Source organism: Amblyomma mixtum, chromosome 3 (assembly GCF_055824585.1).
Source record: "Amblyomma mixtum isolate Tamu chromosome 3, ASM5582458v1, whole genome shotgun sequence".
Taxonomy (NCBI): Eukaryota; Metazoa; Arthropoda; class Arachnida; order Ixodida; family Ixodidae; genus Amblyomma; species Amblyomma mixtum.
Window position 1 is genome coordinate 27065535 of NC_143014.1, and position 20770 is coordinate 27086304.

At 48.4% G+C, this 20770-nt stretch overlaps 2 protein-coding genes across 2 annotated transcripts in view; one reads left to right on the plus strand and one right to left on the minus strand.

The window, feature by feature from the left end:
• Positions 1-20216, minus strand: part of LOC149349485 (myosin light chain kinase, smooth muscle-like) — a 223203-nt gene extending 202987 nt beyond the window's left edge. Inside the window, exon 1 of the mRNA XM_089578459.1 lies at positions 20133-20216. The gene's annotated coding sequence lies outside the window, so the exon portion shown is untranslated. The remainder of the gene's footprint in view (positions 1-20132) is intronic.
• LOC149349488 (uncharacterized) lies at positions 11325-13339 on the plus strand. The gene is made up of 5 exons (XM_089578457.1): positions 11325-11586; positions 11663-11963; positions 12341-12514; positions 12596-12670; positions 13090-13339. The coding sequence occupies exons 1-5, from the start codon at positions 11484-11486 to the stop codon at positions 13325-13327; spliced, it is 891 nt and encodes a 296-aa protein (XP_089434583.1). The 5' UTR covers positions 11325-11483; the 3' UTR covers positions 13328-13339.
• Positions 20217-20770: the final 554 nt, after the last annotated feature.

Here is a 20770-nt window from a genome sequence, read left to right on the forward strand (position 1 = left end):
CAGAGACAGGCACGTTTGTGCGTTTGTGTGTGCGCGCATGCACGCCTGCAGACGGCCTTGTTGCGAGGGACGGTCTGTGGACTCGGAGAAGGCTAGGAGTTGGGTCTTTATTAAGGGAAGTTAACCCAAAAGAAAAGAGGGCCCCATGCCCTTGGAAAACAGACTGTCTCCCCGGGCAGCTGCTCTCTTCCGCTGCTAGAGGAAGACTCGCTTTGTCCGTTGACGGCCGAGTTTGCGAATGCCGTGGTCGCGTGACCGAGCCGCGGTTCTTGGAAGAGACCACCCCGGGTCCTGATGCGAGAAGAGAGAGGACAGCCGTGACCCTCATAAATATGTCAACTTCGAGAGGAGTGCGTCTTCGGCTGAACATGAGACCCGCGTTCGCGAAGAGGCCGGCACCCTGCGGCGCAGAGGGTAGGCCGGGACGCTCGCGGCAAAGAGTTTCCCGGAGTTCGCGGGCCCACAGGCCAGCAGTGTCTTGAAACGCAACGGCCTTACTAATGGCTCGAGGTGGCGAGGGAGGCCGGCAAGTTAGCACCAAGAGGGCTCCCAGCAGAGGAGGCGAGGAGGACACCGAAGAAAAAAGAAAGAGAGTCCTCAGAGAGACGCGTTGGGGACAGAAGGGACAAAGGACAGAACGAGAGAACGAGCAGAGACGGCGAAGTAAACGGAGGCAGATCGCGCTGGTCTGTAGTCGGTGAGGCCGGACCCGAGGGCATCCGCTGCAAACTGACCGCCAGCCGAGACGCCCAAGAAGCCGGACGCCACAACCCGTCAGAGTACCGCCAGCTGAGACGCCCAAGAAGCCGGACGCCACCACCTGTCATAATCACCGAAACGTGGGACCGCCACCAGCCTGAGCGCCACCCTGCCAGAGCAGCCGAGAGCGAGGCACCTGTTGGCCGGACTGCACCGCGACGCCTGATACAAGACAGCGGTGAGCGGAACTCCCAGTTACACCTTCAGGCAGAGAGTGAATAAATTAGGTTGACTCGGAGGCGTTGTGTGTTGGCTCAATTCTCCTCACTTCAGCAGAACCCGTAGATAGCAACAAACAACTGTGTTGCATTGTGACTGACCCCCGACAGGCGGGAACGTCACAATATACTTGGCTGGACGCGCTCAGCCAGGCGGGAACGGGACAGCGTGCCGGCGGCATTCTGTTAAGCAGCCACGAAATCCAGTCTGCGCGTGCTTGGCAGGCGTGCTGGGGCTGTCGTCGTCTTCTGTGGCGGGGCCACGATGGCACGCTATACGTTAATAATCAGTTAAATTGACTAATTAATTAGCACTTTGGTGGGCTTAATAGACGCTCTAGCAACGGGACCCACGTCTTCGGATGTGGTAGAAATGAAGTTAGAGCGAAAACACGACTCAGAAACGATAAAGCGCAAAGAAACGAACACGCAACAACATAATTGGCTGCAGTAAGAGAAACGCTTTCGCTTTACTGCACCTAAGCAGACTTAAGTGCAGCCCTGGAATTTTTTTCTCGTTTGCCTGCGTTCACAGAGGCTGAGTTAAACGGTTCAGCAGCTGCAGCATGTCGTGAACGGCTTGGATACGTGGCATATCCGCCTGCTGGCTAAGCTCTTAGGAATGTGCTGTGTCAGTGGTCAGGCGGGCCACGGAGCCACCGCGGTCGCCTCTCCGCGCGGCGAACAGGCCTTCAGGAAGAACAGACAATCAGAAACGGTAAGGGCGCGCAGCACACCTTCGATGGCAGCCCTGCCTTTTACGGATATCCCTGGTTGTCGATGGGTGTTCACTCGACGTCCGTCCCCAGTTTTGGTATGTCCGCTCTCTGAAATAGCATTGTCGCATCCCCAGAGTGTATTGCGATTAAGGCTGCATTAAAGGGGCACTGAGGAGAAATTGTTGGCTGGTTGGTTGACCTTTCTCCTGCAGTGGGCGTAGTCAGGCTGATGATGATGAGATCAATCGAGACAAATCACACCATGCGGTGTATGTGATGGCAGAAGATGAAACGGGTCAGTGTTTGCTATTTCAGACTGAAAATTGGCGCCTAATTAAACAGTTCATACCTCACCGTTAATATCGAGCAAGAGCTTTGACACTGCGGAATTTAAGCCACTTTTGTGCCTCGACCTCAGAGCCGCACCACGTGGCACGCGCTGCAGAAAACGACGACGAAGGCTAGACAGCCACGTCACGCAGCCTGGCTGGCCTCGCAACGACAGCAGCAGCATGCCGAGGCGCAACGGTGGGAAAAGGCGTCGCGCCGTGGCCTTGGCGGCTACGAGGAGCCAGTCCAGGGGTTCACAAGACGGGCAGCGATGGAACAGCGGCCCCTCCACGCCTGGTCCCGTTGTGGACATCACCACCGTGCTGGAAATGTACGAAGAATTTTCAATCTTTGTCAGTAGCCCAGCGCTCCTCTATTCAACCAAGTACGTGATGGCGCGGAGCCCTTGGCTGTCCGAGACCACAAGGGGAAAGGATTTCTTCATGGATGAAGTGCGACAGCACGAGACTGTGTTCCGTCCAACAATAGGATTTCTCACCGGCATCAGCGACTTCATGAGAGACCTTACAGCATTCAGCGGTTGCACTTCACGGCCTTCTCTCATGGTGAAGGCCCGTCTGGCCCCTCTCAGCTCCTACCGACTTCGGCGCAATATGCCCAAGAGGACCCAAGCACTGTGCCGCTTGTCCCCAACTGCCGCTGTCAAGTTCTCTTGTGCGTACCAAAGCAAACACCTCGCTGAAGATGTTTTGTTTGCGGCCATGGATGCCTTCCGAGAGGCCTACGCCCTCGTCGACCGCCGAGTGTTACCTGATATGCCGCAGTACAGTCGCGATTTTGCGGACTTTCTCAAGATGGTACACACTGCAAAACATCAGAGCAACAGCGCGGCAGTGGACGTAGAGGTGAAGTCGGAGGATCAGCAGCTTAAGATCAGGGTCAAAAACACGCCAAGAACGGAACTTCGGTTGGCGAAAGTACCTTGCAAAGGAGCTGCAAGGAACGCCATCATCAGCAATGGAACCAGAAAAGTCGGAAAGCGCGGACTCGACGCCTTGGGCTCCGTGCCCGCCTACTTCTCCTACCGCCAAGTCCAGATGGAGTGTGGAATGCTCCACTTCCTTGCCCTGAAGATAGGTAGAGATCTGGTCGTCCACCAGGATGGAGACAAAGCAATGGCCGTTTGGAGCCGGCAGGAAGTGCGCGAAAACATGCACGTTTCAGCGTTCTTGGGCCCGAACAGGCACTTCTTAGAGGCGCCCTTCAAAGCGGCTCTCTTCAGGACAAGCACGGCCGAACACCTGCCCGTGGCCATCATGCAGCAGTTCCGTGACAGCTCTGTGCCGTCGCGACAGCTGACGCCTCTGCCTGCCACTCATGTCGACACGACATTCGCCGGCGTTGTCTTCACGCAAGTCTTGTGCGCCAAAGAGGGCCATAAAAACTGCAGTTACTTTGGAAGCCACCTACCGAGCATCAAAGACCACTGTCTTTATCGTCTGCTTCGCGAGTTCTCGTGGCACCACACGAATGCCTACCGGCTGAGGGTGCGATGCAAGGAACCCCTGGCTATCGTGGCACACATGGCCTCAGCGGCACCCGAGAAGCTGAACATCTCCTACCGGCCAGAGCTGTTCCTCACACAGAAAGCGCTGCCGGAATTCGACCTTGTGCAAGAGCATACCCCTGAAGAAGACTTCGAAGGCTCCCCGGAGTGCCCCACCGACCGGCGCCCAGTGCCCGTGTCTCGTCTTGGCACCGGAGGTCAAGATGCCAGGACGACAGCTGATGGTGGTTATGACTCACGTACTTGCCTTGCGCTTCAAGGAAGTGGTAGGGTAGTGCGCTGGCATCCAACTATCGCTGCAAGGAGTAGGTACTCTATGCTATGGTTTGTCCTTAAGTCTGGCCAATAAAGTTCATTCCACCAGAGCAAATTTTCGTGATCACTGGATTTCGTGACAAGAATGAATTTTAGTATCTTTTGCATAATTTCATCGCCCACATCTTTCTTTCTTCGCTACATGTCGCCAGCAACTGAACAATGAACTGGTCAGAAATGCAAGCAAAATTAGGGCTCATAGTGCGTTTCGCAGATACGAAGACGAGACTTACAGCATTGCTTTGCTAGCGGCGTCGGGGGGTAGAGAGCGGGAGGGGGGGGGGGGGGGGGGGGAGGGGCGTAAGGGGTACATTTGGGAGTAGTGTGACGTCAGTGGCGCCGCCGACCCGCCACTTTCGCGGAAAACTGGAAGGAAACTCCATTTTACAAACATTTTACAATTACGCCGGGAGCTTATCGTACAGTCGACGTAACATCTGGCAGGGCGAGCAAACGGAGTTCACTTTTCCTCAAGTTTACAAAATGGTAAAATGAAGCAGTTTTGCGGTTAACCTTCTTCTTCTTCTATCCTCCCTGCATTTCCTCTTCTTCCTCCTCCTCGTCCGCAAGAAGCCCAGGCATTGGAAATTGCGACAGGTTGTTGAGTCCCTGCGATAACTTATTGCACTTGGTACGACACCAGTATGCGCTTGAAGGACACTCGCAACTCAGTGTCATTAAAGCAGTTTTTTTTTTTTTGGGGGGGGGGGGGGGGCACTAAGAAGGCCATCTTTGAAAGAATGGAAGTTGCGCACGAAATCTACAAGGTACGCTAAATGGTTGGGGGCGTTTTTTGTTTTTGCAATAATCTCGAATACCGAAACATTTATTACCCAGTTATTCACATGCTAAATCACAGCCACAACAGCCCGGCTTTCGAAACAAAGTGGCGAGCAGGCACGCTTGATTTCTTTGGAGCTTGCATGCATTCGCGCATAATTTGTGCTTTAAAAAAATGACGTCGAAAGTGAAAATCGGCATTTGGCGAAGCTTAGCTGGTTCTTTAACACCATTCAGGCAACGACAGAAGGATACATGGTATGTTTTATTGAAAGATACATGGTATGTTTTATTACACACTTTCCACGCAAAAAAATTACAAGGCCATCAAAAGCGCGGAAACCTTGGCTGACCCCTGAGCTTCTTGACATGATTAAACAAAAACATTTTTTATATGCCAAATTTGTAAAATCTAGGGATGATGCCTTACTTAAGAAGTTTAAGAAATACAGAAACAGTTTAACAAAAAAACTTAGAGCAGCCAAAGATGCTTATTTTTTAGCAATATTTAGTGACCCTGCTAACCAGCGAAGTGATGTACTTTGGCGCAAATTGAATGCTTTGTTACAGCCTAGCTCCTACTCAGCTATTCCTGATATATTGAAACATGATGGGCAGCAAATTTCTGGAGATGCAGTACCAGACGCATTTAATGACGTTTTTACTCAAGCACCGCAACAGGACTTAGAACACAGCCTCACTAACTACGCTCAGTTTCTTCCAGTAAACAGGAATGGAGCATCGCTTTTCCTTGCTCCCACTACCTCTCTTGAAGTTTTTTCATGTATCAGAGCTACAAGCAATAGCAAGTCACTAGATGCCGATGGTATCCAGATTCGCCCTGTAAAGTTTGTGATCGATATTATAAGCCCTATTCTTGCCCATGTGTATAACATAATATTATCAACAGGTACCTTTCCTAAGAGGATGCAAATCACCCGCGTTGTTCCCGTCTTCAAGCGCGGTGATAAAACTGCACTGAATAATTATCGGCCTATATCAATAGTTCCAGTATTTTCTAAGGGCATTGAGAAGATAATGCATGAGCGATTACTCTCATTCTTCAACCGCCACCATTTGATTGCAGACTTTCAACATGGTTTTAGAAAGCATCGCTCTACGGAAACAGCCCTCCTGAGCCAAAAAGAAATAATTTTAGACACGTTCAGGTGTAAGCATATGGCGTTAGGCATATATATAGACTTCTCTAAGGCTTTTGATTTAATTAATCATTCCATTCTTCTTAACAAATTAGAAATGTATGGTGTGCGTGGAATCGCCCACTCGCTTTTGTCATCTTATCTGTCCCACAGGTCACAGTTTGTAGATGCCAATAACGCAATATCTTCACGGAAGGCAGTTACTACTGGTGTGCCGCAAGGAAGCATTTTGGGCCCACTTTTATTCATAATTTACATTAATGACATTGCAAGCTGCACATATAATGCTACATTCGTTTCGTATGCCGATGACACAACCATTTTTATTACAGGCAACGTGGAAACAGATTTAGAAATAAAGGCTAATAAGACGCTGTCTGTCTTAGAACGCTGGTCCGCGATAAACTGTTTAAAAATCAACCCGAAGAAAACAAAAGTAATCTTGTACACGCCTAGAGGTAAGATGTTGACAACTAATATGAATTTGTGTCTGGGCAGTGAGCAGTTAGAGATAGTGGACTCCGTTAACATCCTTGGGGTGCATTTTTCAAAGCACCTTACCTGGAATGAGCATGTTGATCACCTACAATCAAAATTGTCATCTGCCATTGGTGTCATTGCTCGTCTGCGTCGCATTCTCCCGACCAAGGTAAAATTAATGTTGTACAATGCACTGGTGGTATCTGTCATGCAGTATTGCATTGTGGTGTGGGGCTCAACTGGCGTGACAAACTTGCAGAAACTACATTTGTTACAAAAAAGAGCTGTACGTTACATAGCTGATGTCCATTATACACACTCCACAAAACCACTTTTTCCAAAATATGAAATTCTTCCTGTGTTTTGTTTTTATAATTACAGGTTGATGTTGTGCTACAAAGGTTTTGTAAAGTTTGGCATTGATTACATAACTCATCTGGCAAAACTCCAAGAAAACACAAATATTTGTCAGACCCGACATAAAGAAATGTGGTTTGTACACACCCCGAGAACCTCCTATGATGAACAATCTCTATCTTATACACTACCTTCGCTGTTAAACTTACTAGACCGACAAAATTTTGATCCCTCCAGAAACCGAAACTGTCGCATTAAACGTTTTTGTCAACTTCTTCATTTGCAAGACTAAACCATGCCTTCCTATTCGCCTAATTTTGTTCACTAATGTTGCTTATGTGTGTTGATTTATCTGTATTACCTTTTGTTGCTTCTCCGATTGATTGCCGTCTTGTTTCATTCTGTATTACCCGTTTCTTTGTGATATTTTTTCATTTTTGTGTAAGACTGGCCGTCATCCTGCTGTCATGCCAACTAACAAGGGGTCGGGACCTCGTCAAGCTGCTCGAGTTTTTAGTCCCGTACTCCTCCTTTTCTAAGGAAATAAAATGATTGATTGATTGATTGATTGATTGATTGATTGATTGATTGATTGATTGATTGATTGATTGATTGATTGATTGATTGAAAGCTGGTACGTTTTACTCTGCGCCTTGTTATCTCGTGTGTGGCGCGTGATTTCTTTATTCCTGTGTGGTTATCTCTCGCCTCCCCCCCATCCCGTCAAATGCTAGGGAATGGCTTTGCCCGAAGAACGCGGCGCGTGCAAAAACGTTCGCCGCCCACACCTCCGACGTTGCCCCCCCCCCCCCCCCCCCCCCTGCCTCAACGTCGTTGATGTTTTGTAGATAGCTGGCCCGCTCTGTGAATTATTTTCAAGTGTATTAAATAGAGTGTGAGTGATCAAGATTTGTCATCTCTCCCTTTGTTCCGATCGAGCACCAACCTCTCCGCGGTTAGCGAGCGAAGACGCTGCATCAGCGGAGTGTGACTGCAGGTCGGAAGACTAGCCGCCTATCGCTACGACAATTAATGGGTATGTAGTGGACATACTCTATTCTAGTATGAAAGCTCGGAGGGTTTATGGTCTGCGTGGCAGAACAATCGCCTACCGCGGTTGCTCGGTCTATGCGTGTACACAGCTCGACCAGTCGTGCAGCTGACCCAGTATTGTCTGAACGGCTTGCGGACCGGGTTCTAGCGTTTAGGCGGCCCCTTCTACGTCGCTGGGTACTTTTGTAATTACGTTTGGTTTTTAGTATTCGGCAACCTGCTTCGCGTATACCTGCTCGTACTGGGCGCCGCTCTTGCCTACGCGCGAACCGACAATCGACTAATCCTCGCATTATGCCTCATGCATTATAAATTAACTACGGAGATGGTGTGCATGATACGCTGCTTAGATTTTATAATAGGCGTAGAATGTAACAAAATTGGTCGTTATCGATCTATTTGCCAATGCGACGGACAAACATTTTGTAAGTATATTTTGATGTTATAGCCTCTATCCGACATAGCAAAAGGAGGCAGCGTATATGAAAATTTTGCATTCAACCATCCTTTTCAGCCATCTTCATGCTCCCTCGATTACTGATTATTAAGCCGCGCCAGAGAGGAATTGTCTTAATTTATATGAATCAGTAAGCGGCTTAGTTTTGTATAATCCGGTGTTATTAATTTTTATTATATATCACACATGCGCACTTTTTTTTAGATTACACTTGTGAAAACAAAACTAGGCCATACTAGTATAGAGGTTGCAATGCGCGTCGTTTACATCGGCTCGCCCGCCAAAGTCCGCCTGAGCGAAACTGCTCTCTCCTCTGAAAAGCACCTGAAGCCTCGTCAAAACACCTGAAAAAGAAACTGTACGGTGCGGCCGGTCCTCTGCAGAGCAACTCGCCAACTTAACTCGTGTCATACGAGACAAGGACCGGAAAAGAAAAGAATGGTGACAAACATATGCAAACGGAAATCGCAAACTAAAGCAGGACAACAGCAGGACAAAAACAAGAGGACAACTGCGCGGCTCAGAACTGCACTACACAACTTCGGCTTGTAGTAGGTTGCACTTACTAATCTTGAGTAAAAAGAAAAAGAAAAAGAACGATCATATTTGTGCGACACCTAATTCACAAAGTTTTCACCCATGATCAGCCCCCTAAATACAAAATGTGGCGGAAAAAATACATGTCGTGGTCAATCTTGAAAGTATTTGTGGTGTAACATCTCGAATACTATTTTTTTCTTTCAAGGCGTAAACAAGGGTTCCGAACTCAAATAATCCTGGAAAACGTGACACTGTTCAAAAAGTCGCCGAATTTGTCAACGCTTGTGCATTAGCCGCATAAGCCAGCTACTTGGCATTAGCTAGACCGGTCCATGACACCCTATTTATACATTTGCATTGTTTTCCCACTGTTCTGGTTAAGTACAACGCTTGTATATTCATATCCGATATAGGAGGTATTCACTGAGGCCGCTCTACCAGACGGCGCGAGCATCGTCGCGGCAAACGCGCCATGTTTGCGGTCGTTTCACGCCAGCCCGCGCAGTGTCACGGTACGGCGTGAGGTACCCGGCCTGAACTACTAGTGGTCCGTAACATATTTACATGTTGGTAAATGCGACAGCGACCACTTATATTTGAGGAACGCTTACTGTGCATGAAGTTTGCAGCAGAATTCTGTGCCGTGATATCTCCACTCATCAGCAAAACTGGCCGGCTGCACTGCACGCAAGAATGTACACGACTTGCAGCTTTTAATATCAGCTGATAACTGTCAGCTAGTAATGCAGGGCACATCGTGGATAAACAGCACGATTAATATATAAGTGAATTGCGCAACAACTTAGGCAGGACACAGAAAGAAACACATACAACAGTTCACGAGCGCATGCTCGTGAACTGTTGTATGTGTTTCTTTCTGTGTCCTGTCTAAGTTGTTGCGCAATTCACTTATATACTATGCAGAACCAACTAGCCCGGCAACACGCTCTTCTGAGCACGATTAATTGCCAAAATTCTGAAACTGTCGCCGCAGAAACTCATATTTCCAGCGGCTGCAGTCAGCGAACTGCTGAAGCTTCACTGGCTGTGTTTCAGCAGAAAGGCAAAGCATCATAGCCGCCTTGTTTACACAACAGAACGGTCAAACAAATACCGTCATGCGCTTGCAGCACGATCGGTATACTTAATAGCGAGAATGTTTTGTAGTTGTGATTGTAGCTACGTAGCGCTGCTTCGAATGCACAAGACGTCTAGTCATTTCGCAGTAACGCAGTGTGCAGCCATTCCGCTACATTCAGTAGTAACACGTCATGTTCAGCAGATAGAGGTGACAAGTTAAGCTACAGCTAAGCAAACAGACCCTTCGAATTACTCACCTCTCCAAAAACGACACTTCGGCCTTCAGCACTTCGGCCGTCGGCACCCTAAGCACGGCTCTTGGACTCACCCGCTTGTCAAGTAATTGCACCCTCTCATAGGCTTGTATGCTTTAATTCCTTGGTCTGTCAGCAAACCTAAGACGTGCACAACGTAGGCCTCGATACCGCTGAATTCAACACGCGGCAGCAGTCCTGTACGTCGCCCACCATGCCGGCGCCTCCGCATTCCTACTGGGGGTCGACCTTTTCACAAAGTGGAACCTTTTGAGCTTGCCCGTTCTTTTCTGCTTCGCGCAGTTCACGGAATATTCACTCAGACACGCGGTGTTACGTGTCGGACAGAAATTATTTGCGGCGAGATGCGAAATACACTCACATTTCACACATCACCAGCTATTTAAACGCTGCGGCTGGCTGCGGCGGACGCGCGCGCGACCACCAACATGGCGAATGCCGCGCCGGCCGCTAGCGCCCCTTGCGGATGACGTCATGTGAATACCTCCTATAGCACGCTGTTTTGACGTTATCGTGGTTTGGAATCATATGCGGTCGTGCCTCGTTAATTTAGAAGTCGTTATGGATACACTGAATTATAGACAATTTTCGCAACCAGCAAAATTATTCATTGTGTTTAGACCTGTTTAAACTCGCACTGTGGAAAATGAAGAGTGCATCAAGGCATCAAAGCTAAAAGCCCCGTAGAGGTGTCCATAACTCTTTCCCGCCTTTGAGCGAGCATTTCGAGCAGTGCAAAGCAGTAACCTCGTCTTCGTGGCAGCACACGAGTAAAAGTTTTTTTCTCGATCCCTCACCCAATAGCCGGATGCAATTTAAGCCAGTAGTGAAACTCCGCCCACTTTCAGGACCGCTGCATAGAATACTTCCACGACAAAAAAGTACTTTGTTGTTAAAACTTTCCTTGTCACCTAAATAAGAAGGTAATCACAAGAAAAAAATAACCTCTAGAATTTTTATACCTGGCTTGTTTAATAAAGTCAAACATTAAAAAGCTGATTTCGTTTACTGTTGTGATTGGCTAGCGGACTAATACAGGGGGCCGCGGAGATGGACTATAGAGTTAACAACTGCTGTTTTTGTTTCTTTTTCAATTGCATCCTACTTAGTCTGCCGGAGGCTGATGTGATCTGTGGCCGAGGAACTCTCTCAGCAGGGAGACACTTGTCAGGGGCGGAGCTTGCTAGGGGCAGAAGACTCTTGGAGATGGGAAACTTATGGTCTCCTCGATTTGGCTACACTTTCTACACTAGTGTAGGCAGTGTTACACTCGCGCACTCGATTTGTTAGCGTAGCCAGCGCCACCTACACTTCGGCACTCGATTTGGCCAAGCGCTACACGAGTTCTTCTACACTTCTGCACTACCGTTTCGGAGAGTACACGTCGTGTAAGCGCTTAAGTAAGTACCTAGCAGACGCTTCCGCAGCCATCATGCTGGTGCTCATAGACGGCGTCGAGACACAGGCATATGCCGTGCTTGATGAGTACGGCTCGCATATGCAAAGCGATGGTGGTTTTCTGTACGAGACTGAAGGTGAGTAACGTTGTTGGTTAAGCACGTGGGCTATGTCGCCGTTTGTGATGTGCTGCAAGTTATTTTATTTGTCCAGGCGGCCTTCGCATAAGTGTGCTGCATGAGGCAGCACCCAGCTCGCCTTCACCCACGACACCGGCTGTCGTTGAGGGTGCCAGTCGGCTCACGCCGCCGCCTCTTCGGCAGCCCACGCCGTCACCTCTTCGGCAGGCCACGCCGTCACCTCTTCGACAACCCACGCCGTCACCTCTGTCTCGTGGTTCGCCGCCACCGTCCGGCGACGGTGAACGCGAGTCGTGGGGCGACAGGAAATCGCTATTCCTGATCGCAAAATATAAAGAAGCTAAACGTGGCATTGGCAGAAAGGGTGGATTTAGGTAAGTCGCAGCGTGTGAAATGCCGTAATGACGCGTGCTTATACACCAGATAGCGCAGAAGCCCGATCTCTGCAACGCACCATAGGCGTACTAATTGTGGCGTTAACCCCTTTGATTTTGTTGCTGAATTTTGGATGCACGTTTTCTCAGCCTTAAGTTAGGGCTCGACGTAGTGGCAACGGATATGTTTACTATCTACTTCTAGAAGCACATCATTCATTGTTTCTCGGTGTCATCTCTTCAGCGTTATTAAAAGTTACACAAAAGCACACAGGTCCGTGGTGTAAGCTTGCAACGTGCTGTAACTTATGTTATCCTTATGCAAGAACTTATATAATAGTGAGGTACTAACGCTTGGCGAAATCTTTCTTTCTCAGGACAAAAAAGGCCATGTGGGAGAGACTTGCAGCGCAAGTCAATTCCGAATTCGGCTGCCGCGTCACGCCTCTGCAGGCGGAGAATAAGTGGAAAACAATGGAGAGAGCTTATAAAAAAGTCAAATCTAAGAATGGTTCATCCGGCCATTCGCGAGCAACCTGCATGTACGAACGGTATGGACAGCAAGCATTTCAGTTGTTTGTTCAAGTAGCTATCCTCTAAAGATAATCTCTGACCTTGTATTTTCTTGACAGCGAACTCGCCGAGGTGCTGGAGGTCGAGCACCATATTACTCCGGTGGCATTGCTTGCACCAGGAAGAGTAGTTGCGTAAGTCTACAACTTGGCATTTCTTTTCTAGGATGCAATATTTTAAAGCTGTGCCATCTTATTGTGTTCACATAATGTTAACTGGCATGTTTTAGTTGTGGTTCTAATTTTCTTTCGCATGCTTGCATGCCTGTGTCTGTTGTGGGACCCCATACAGAGAAATCTTGACTAATTAATGAATTCTTATTATTGTACAATTTAGATAAATGACTTTCTTGAATCTGCAATTCATTTTTTTTCTTCGCTTTGTAGTGACCTCTCCAGCTCTCAAATATGCTATGTACGCTGCTCTGCTTACAGGAATGGCGAGAAACCAAGCTACCCAACAGCAAATTTCTCTGCCACTTCTCTTATATAGTTACAGCATGGAACAAACAATTTCTTTTGTGTTGAAATTAATGAACCTTTATTAATGAAAGCAATAGGGAAGAAGAAAACATGCTGCCCGACAGTGGGCCTGCTGATGTTGCGGAGGGACCAGCCGTACCCTCCCGCAGCACCGAAGCAACACCAGCTCGCAGACGTCGGCAGGACAGGACTGCAATTGGCAGCCTCGTGAAGGTGCTGGAAGAAGCGATGGCGCAGAAGAAGCAGCAGCACGAGGAGAAAATGCGTCTCCTGGAGCGCTTAGTGCGAGCTGCTGAAGCTAATAAATGAGTGTCAAGTTCACATTGCTCCTGTGTGCATTCTTTTTCGGTCAGCACTGGTGCTGGGCTATTAGCTTCCCTCGGCTTTCACAGTGTCCTGCATGCTGCCAGAAAATGGTCCTGCTGACGACATTCAAGATGAGGCAGCACCAGCACCCTGCAGCAGCGCAGTGACAGCATCGAGGAGAGTCGGCAGAGAGGCACATGCATTGCCAGCCTGATTAGAGTGATGCAGGATGCCAAAGCTGCAAAGCAGAAGCAGCATGATGAAAAAATGCTCCTTCTGCAGTCTCTTGTACTTGTTGCCGAGGCAAATAAATGAGTTCAACTAGTTTCTTTTCGCATGTTGCTCAGCATTGATGCTGGGCTATGTGTCGTCTCCGGCTCTCGCAATGTGCTGTGGATGTGTCACTTTCCCTTGGCTCTTCATCATTGCCAACTTCGTCGTGAGCAGGCAGGTCTGCAAGCTCCGATATGAAATCCCTTTCAGAGTTGCACATGTTATGAAGCACGCATGCTCCCATAACAATGCGACAACACTGCATAATTGTCTTTGCATCGACCAAATAAAGTCTTCTGAAACGTTGCTTCAGAAGGCCAAAGCAGTTTTCAATGGCCACCCTCTGCTGGCTGTGGTATTTGTTGAATCCTTTTTTCCACGCCGGAAAACTGGAACCATTGTCTTTGTACGGCGTCAAAAGCCAAGGTAGCATGGGGTATGCGGAATCGCCTAGTATATAATTATCACCGCACTTGTCTGCAGCCTCTTCGAAGAAGGTGCTTTCTCTCAGTACCCGGGCATCATGTGCAGAACCAGGAAAGCCAATGAATACATCCAAAAACCTGTTTTGATCGTTGCAGACTGCTTGAAGGATTATTGAAGGCCACTTTTTCCGGTTGATATATGATGCAGTGGAGTCGTCTGGCTTTAGGATCTCAATGTGGCTGCCATCAATGCACCCCACGGCGTTGCGGGGCCCTTTCCCACCGCTTTTTTTCAGGAAGGCAATTTTGCTGCGGGCCATGTCGGCAGCGCTTGGCCAGCATATTACCTCACCGCTAACTGCTTGCAGAAAGTTCAGTACCCGTTGCATGCACAGCACAACCGACGATTCAGACACGTCAAATCTGTCAGCTACCGAGTACATGCTTGTTTGCGCTCCAAGGTAGGTCAGAGTTATAAGGCAACTCTCTTCTGCAGTGATTTGCGGACGACCGGAGACACTTTTCGGGTAGAAGGGCGACTGCCGGAACCTCGCGCACAAACTGTCAAATGTCTCGCGCGACAGCCTGAACAGCCTCTTGAATTCAAAGCCCAAGTATTGAGTTGTCACCTGCTCAAAGTAGCCGTTGATTCGGTGACGGTCGACCCGCGCCACTTTGCACAGCGCGACAGAAAGCGCACACTCAAATTCTTCATCGCTGTCGGAGTCAACGAGTTCCATGGCCGCTGCCAAATAATGAGCCATTTTGACCAACTGTACAGTGCTGAGTCAAGCTGAGCGTTGAAATATCACAATACCGCGCACATGTCAACACACGCAACAAACGCCAACATAGGTACAAGAATTTACCGCAGCAGACGAAGGCCTGCACGTTTCTACACTTTTGTCCTCGATTTGACCGCTGCACCGAAGGCGCTAGTGTCGAGCTACACTCACACTGGAAGAAGTGGCGCTGCACTAGCACGGCACTTTTGGGAACTAGTGTAGAAAGTGTAGCCAAATCGAGGAGACCGTTAAGTGGCTGCCATTGGCTGCCATATGCAGCCAGATGGCGAGGTCCGGTCGGCAACCACCCAATGGCCGGGCAGCTTGCCACAGGCGCCTGGAAGCCGCGGGTGCAGCCTCAGTGACCACTTACAGAGGACCGAATGGACGCGAAATAGTTCAGGGAAGACATGGAAGTATTTCTTAAAAAAAGGTATTTGAGGGGTAAAAATATGGCTTTTTCGGCATAGTATTACCAGTGTTGATGGACACCAGAAAACCGGTGAATCGTTTTAAGTAGTAAGCTGCTTAACTAATTTCTGATAATTGACTCTATTAGACTTGGGTGCCTATTTGAAATTAGATATTTGTAGCCGGTCGTTAGTAACAGCCATATCAGTTGTTACAGTTTAGAAAACTTGATTACCCTTCGCACTGAGGCTCGATAGGATTTGGCTTTCTTTAGTAGTTACGTGCACTAGAAAGGTTGCTTTTCCTGCATGCTTTTCGAAAGCGCATGTATTTTGCCACCATGTAGCCACATTCTGTCTAGCCGCCGCGCCGAGGATAATCGTGTTTTCGAAAGCCTAAAAACTCGTATGGCTTTTACTAACGGCCGTCTACAAATCTGTCATTGCGACCAGTTGCCCAGCTGTGACAGTTAAAAAGTCAATTATCAGAAATTAGTTAACCAGCTTACTCAATAAGACAATTCACCGGCTTTCCGGTGTCTGCCAACACTGGTAATACTATGCAGAAAAAGCCATATTTTTACCCGAAAAAAGCCTACGTTTGAAAATTACTTAGTCTTCCCTGAAACACCTTGTAGAATAGGAGCCCTGGTCTCACCTTATGTGGTGCTCTCCTTCCAACATATAAACGGCAAAAGAGACAAAGAGAAGATGAGTCACTTTGAGCTGTCACCGAAAGGCCACAGCTCAAGGCGACACCGACTGGCAACCCCGAAAGGCGAAAGGCAGACTGTGCAGCTGATATATGCGCAGCTCACCCCTTCCATTAGTGAGTGCTGCACAGTGGTCAGACAAGGCTGCCTTTATCGCCACTCGTATATAAGAGATCTAAATGATAAGCTGGGGAAAGAGGACCGCATAATATCTCGTCATGAGTCGGCATATCTGGTGTGGGTGCAGATAAATGAATTCATCTGAGGAGACATTGAATTAGAAGATAAACCGCCGAAATTTAGTGCTAATGAAAGTTGAAAAAGTAAAGGGGCGCCAGTACGGACTGAATGAAAAACCAAGGATAAACAGTAAATGCAACAATAAAGGTGACGACAAGATTGGTAATTATATTGAAAGGAACGTAAAAAATGTCCAGAAAATTTTTTTCGAAGAAATGAAATGTCCGATGAACCAACTGTTGAAAGAGGAAAGCCGTTTATTACTAACAAACGTAGTATTTGTTATGTATTTTTTGGCAGAGTCTGGCTGGGGGTTGAAGACGAAATCCGGTGCGCCCAATGTCGACATTGCTTGATGCAAGACAGGGAAGCCATACCACATATCCTAATGGAGTGTAGGACCCCATATTCATTCCCACCGGATTCAATGGAATCGCTGAGACCCGAGAAGCCGTACAATTTTGAAAACATCGAAGGAGAGGTGAATTTCAAGAAAGAGGAGAGCAGAGCGAAGGAATGGTTCGGTCCGATAGAAGAAGGAGGTACGGGAAACGCTGTTTTGGTTAGGACGAGCCACAACGCTAACTTGCAGCCCGAAGACGGAACAAGAGCAGTTACCCTTGCTCCACGGTTGCCGTCGTGAATCAGTTGTGCATGTCCTCCATGTGTGGGCGGTGGACCAGCGCGCCCGTTGCCGCCGAGAGAGCGTTCCAACAAAGACATTTCGAACTGCGACGCGGGAAGTCTCTCTGACGCGTCTTCGAGACGCATCATTGTGCAGCGTGTGGTTTTCTGTCGCAAACTGATTCTTACCAACGCTTCCTGAGAGTGGAAAAGGAAACGCTAGCTAAAGTACTGGAAACGATGAATATGTTTATATCGTGTCAATGAAATCAAAGGCATCTCTTTGTCAAACAGTTATTTATGCCTTAATCCCCAATACCTTCAAAAACATTAATATAATAATAATAATTAAAAAAACAATGGCGGTAATAATATGAAAATGACGAATAGACTGCTGGGCGCCCATTCGCGAAGCAGGAGAATGGAAATTTAAAAAAATAATTAAGTAGACGACCATTACGACGACGACAGTGACTCAGAGCGTCTCTGCGCGCAAATTATGAACCTACTGTGCTGTGGCCCAAACATTGAGGAAATTAATACTGCAATTTAATTAATTATCTAGGTAATTTGTGATGTAATGAAGAACTTTTTCGTCTAATAATTTAATAATGTAACGAATTGTTTTTGCAAGTAATTTGGCAGCGAAAATAATTACTGCTGAAATTACTTTGATTTAAAAGTGCACCACTACTCCTTGCGTTTTCCGGGTAGGCCAACTCAAAGCAGAAGTGGCGCGGGAAAAGCCTTAGCCATAAAGCCATCAACGCCTCACACGCGGACGATAGGTGATGTGCGCGCAGGCTGATGGGCGAGTTGGCCTGGCATAATGCGAAAGACGTTAACACAGCGCTGTGTTCGGCCATAGCCGCCCCTCTTAACTGTGAGAAAGAAAAGCTACATCGCTTCATGCAGACACAGACGCGTATACCGGCACACGATTCTGCTACTTTTTAGTTGCACCCAACACTGAGAAAGCTTCTGCACAAAACCGAAGAATGTCTTTCAGTGGGCGATTCGTGTTCAAACCCTCAGTTCCGAATGGAGCGCGGCAGACATTTTGCTCCTCGGATTCGGAAAGCTGCTCCAGATCGCCCATTGGAATGCAAGAAAAGTTACCGGTTGTTACGGGCAACTGTTGTGCTGTGGTTTATAAAGGACGCCGTAGTGAAAAGCTCCGAATTAATTTCGTCCACCTGAGCTGTGTATAGAGGTGTTTTAGTGCGCTACCACTTATAGTGGCCATTCCCCGCATTTAGCCGCTGTGTTTAGTTTTCTGGCAGGCTGCTCACGTGCCCACTGGATGGTGGGCAACCTGCCCATGTGTGTGTATGTATGTGCGTGTGTGTGTGTGTGTGTGTGTGTGTGTGTGTGTGTGTGTGTGTGTGTGTGTGTGTGTGTGTGTGTGTGTGTGTGTGTGTGTGTGTGTGTGTGTGTGTGTGTGCGTGTGTGTGTGTGTGCGTGCGTGCGTGTGTGTGGGGGTGTTTATGTGGGTGTGTGTAAATGCACACATATGCAACACAAGCATACACACACACACACACACACACACGAAAAGGCGGCAACATACGTTAGCTTGGGGAAGAAAAGTCGTGTGGGGCCAGTATGAATGGCGGAAGTGTTTAAGCGAGGGTTCTTTGATTGCGCCGCGCTCGTCAAGGTGGTCGAACTGGGGAAGGGAAGAGTGTGGTGTGGGATGAAGACATCTGTGTAAGCGTATGGGGGAAGCTTGAACACGATTTGACTGGGGAGGAACGGCCGAGGCATGTCAAGCCGGTACTCGGAAGGTCAGCGCTGGGTCAGCCGTACCGGCCAATACAAGCAAAGTGTCAGCAGTTGTGACCGTTTCCGATAGCGTTTCTGTCGAAGCGCGCGTGGGCACCGGCTCTAGCTTGTGACACGATACTCCGAGTCTAGGCGCGAACGCGATTGCTGCGAACGCAAGGACTCACGCGTTCAGTGGAAAGAGGAAAGCGCGGGCTGGCCTGGCCGGAACACGCGTTGGGAAACTGCTGCGAGGTCCGCTGGCACGTGACGCTCGCGATGTAATGTTTTAAAGATAGCGAGGTTCGGAACCACGAAAAAGCTTCATCGGAGGACGAGTTTACAAAAGCATCTGTAATGTGATCAATGGCAAGCGCCAACAAAACAACGTGAGGTTATAAAGTGAGGTCATTTGACGCTGTCCTAATTTCACGCCAGAAACAGTTCGGCATCACGTACTTACTTCTCTTGCGGTGCATGTCATCTGGTTATTCCGGATTGGCTTATGGTTTGACGATCCTTCTGTAGAGTTTAAAAAGCTGTGTGCCACAAAACATCTTGATTAGAGAGTGGCGTGCTGTCACATGTGACGACGGCAAGCCACTGCCCAACTCAGGTCACTAATCACATCATCGAACGAATCACCGGGTACACTTATGTCTCGAAAATCGCCTTCTGCGTAAGATGCAAGTGATCTGACCAGGTGTAAATAAAATGCGAGCACGTTGTAATCAACAAGAAAAATAAAGCTGAGCAACCTCGGCATGCTTCCTAAAAAAGTTCTGAAGACAAGCATATAAAAAAAGAAGTCTGTTTCGCTTTCATTTCGCCAGTAACGACCATCGTTTCCAGTCTGTATATCATGCTTTGAGTGGTTCGAGTAAGTTTCCCGGTGACTGAATGAATTTGAAGGAAATGGTTTGGTAACTTTCCTCCATTGATGAGAACTATTATCTTTCAGTGCAGCCCTTTGCTTCTCGTTTGTCACGGCTGCTTGAGCCGAGGGCTAGCATTGCTGAATAAGTAAATAATTAATCTTAAAACTAAAATACAATCCGGTTACAAAATGTTTTGTATGCAGCTGATACGAGCGTAAGACGAACGCAGTACGAAATCCTGCGCGACGATACGAAGGAAAAAATCCGTAGAAGGACACCCCCTGCGAGTAGGCAGAGGGAGGTTAATTATTCTCTTCGTGCTAATCTGAATACCTTTAATACAAAAAAAAATGAAACCATATCGGTGACCAAACTATATCTTTAATCCTAGTAAGTGATTCAGTTTTCGCCTGAGCTCTTATTCGTAGGGATCTGTTTCAGCCGACCTGTAATAGACTATATTTATAAGTTGAATATGATTAGACTGCCGCTCACGACCAGCGCATTAATATTACAGCCTCTGGGCAGTTAGGTGCATACTTGTGAGCAGGCCCGGTTACTTAAATGTTCTTTTTCACGACTCTAGACGTTTCTCGCAGCAGATCGGCCGCTTCGTTGAACCAAAGAGAGAAAACACTCTCTCAACTGGGGCCCAAAACAAAGCGGCAGTTGAGAACAGGCAAGTCGTGTGCTCACCTCTGGTTTGTCAGGCAGTAGTCGGATTGGCAGAGAAGCCGACCGGATGGGGCGAACCTGCGGGAGCGAACTGGCGGCAGCGGCAGAGGAGCGCGCGTGCCGGCCGACGCCAGCGACGCAGCGGCGGCAGCCGGTGCTGAGAGGGCGAGGCGCGGAGGGGGGAAAGAGAAGAGGCGCTTCCCCGCGGCCGTTGCGTAAAGTGCAGTGGTGAGCGGGGAATAAAACTTTCAAGCCCGACACAGAGCGTCGTGGAAACATTGGAGCACACTGTCTCGTGCAGGGTTGACATTTCTCCCCGTCCTCCCACCGTAGGCGGCTTCGCCGGCTTGCCTGAAGACTCGCTACTGCCGAGTGGAGCAGTGGCATCCGGCGACCCCTGAAGAAGCCTCGCAGTGAGTCTGGCATTATTTTTGCTGGCGGAGGAAAGGAGGCGCAACAGGTGGGCGCGCGGTGCACGCATGAAAACGACGCGAAAGCTCGCGCAGAGCGAACAGAGCGGCGCAATCCTTGGTAGCGCGGCAGAAATGTGCTCCTTCTTGTATAGAGTTGAACACTTGATTTCATGCTCAGTCTGCTTGCTTGCAGAAAGTAGAGTCTACGCTTGCTGCGTTTCCAGCGCGCATGGACGGTTTTTGTTT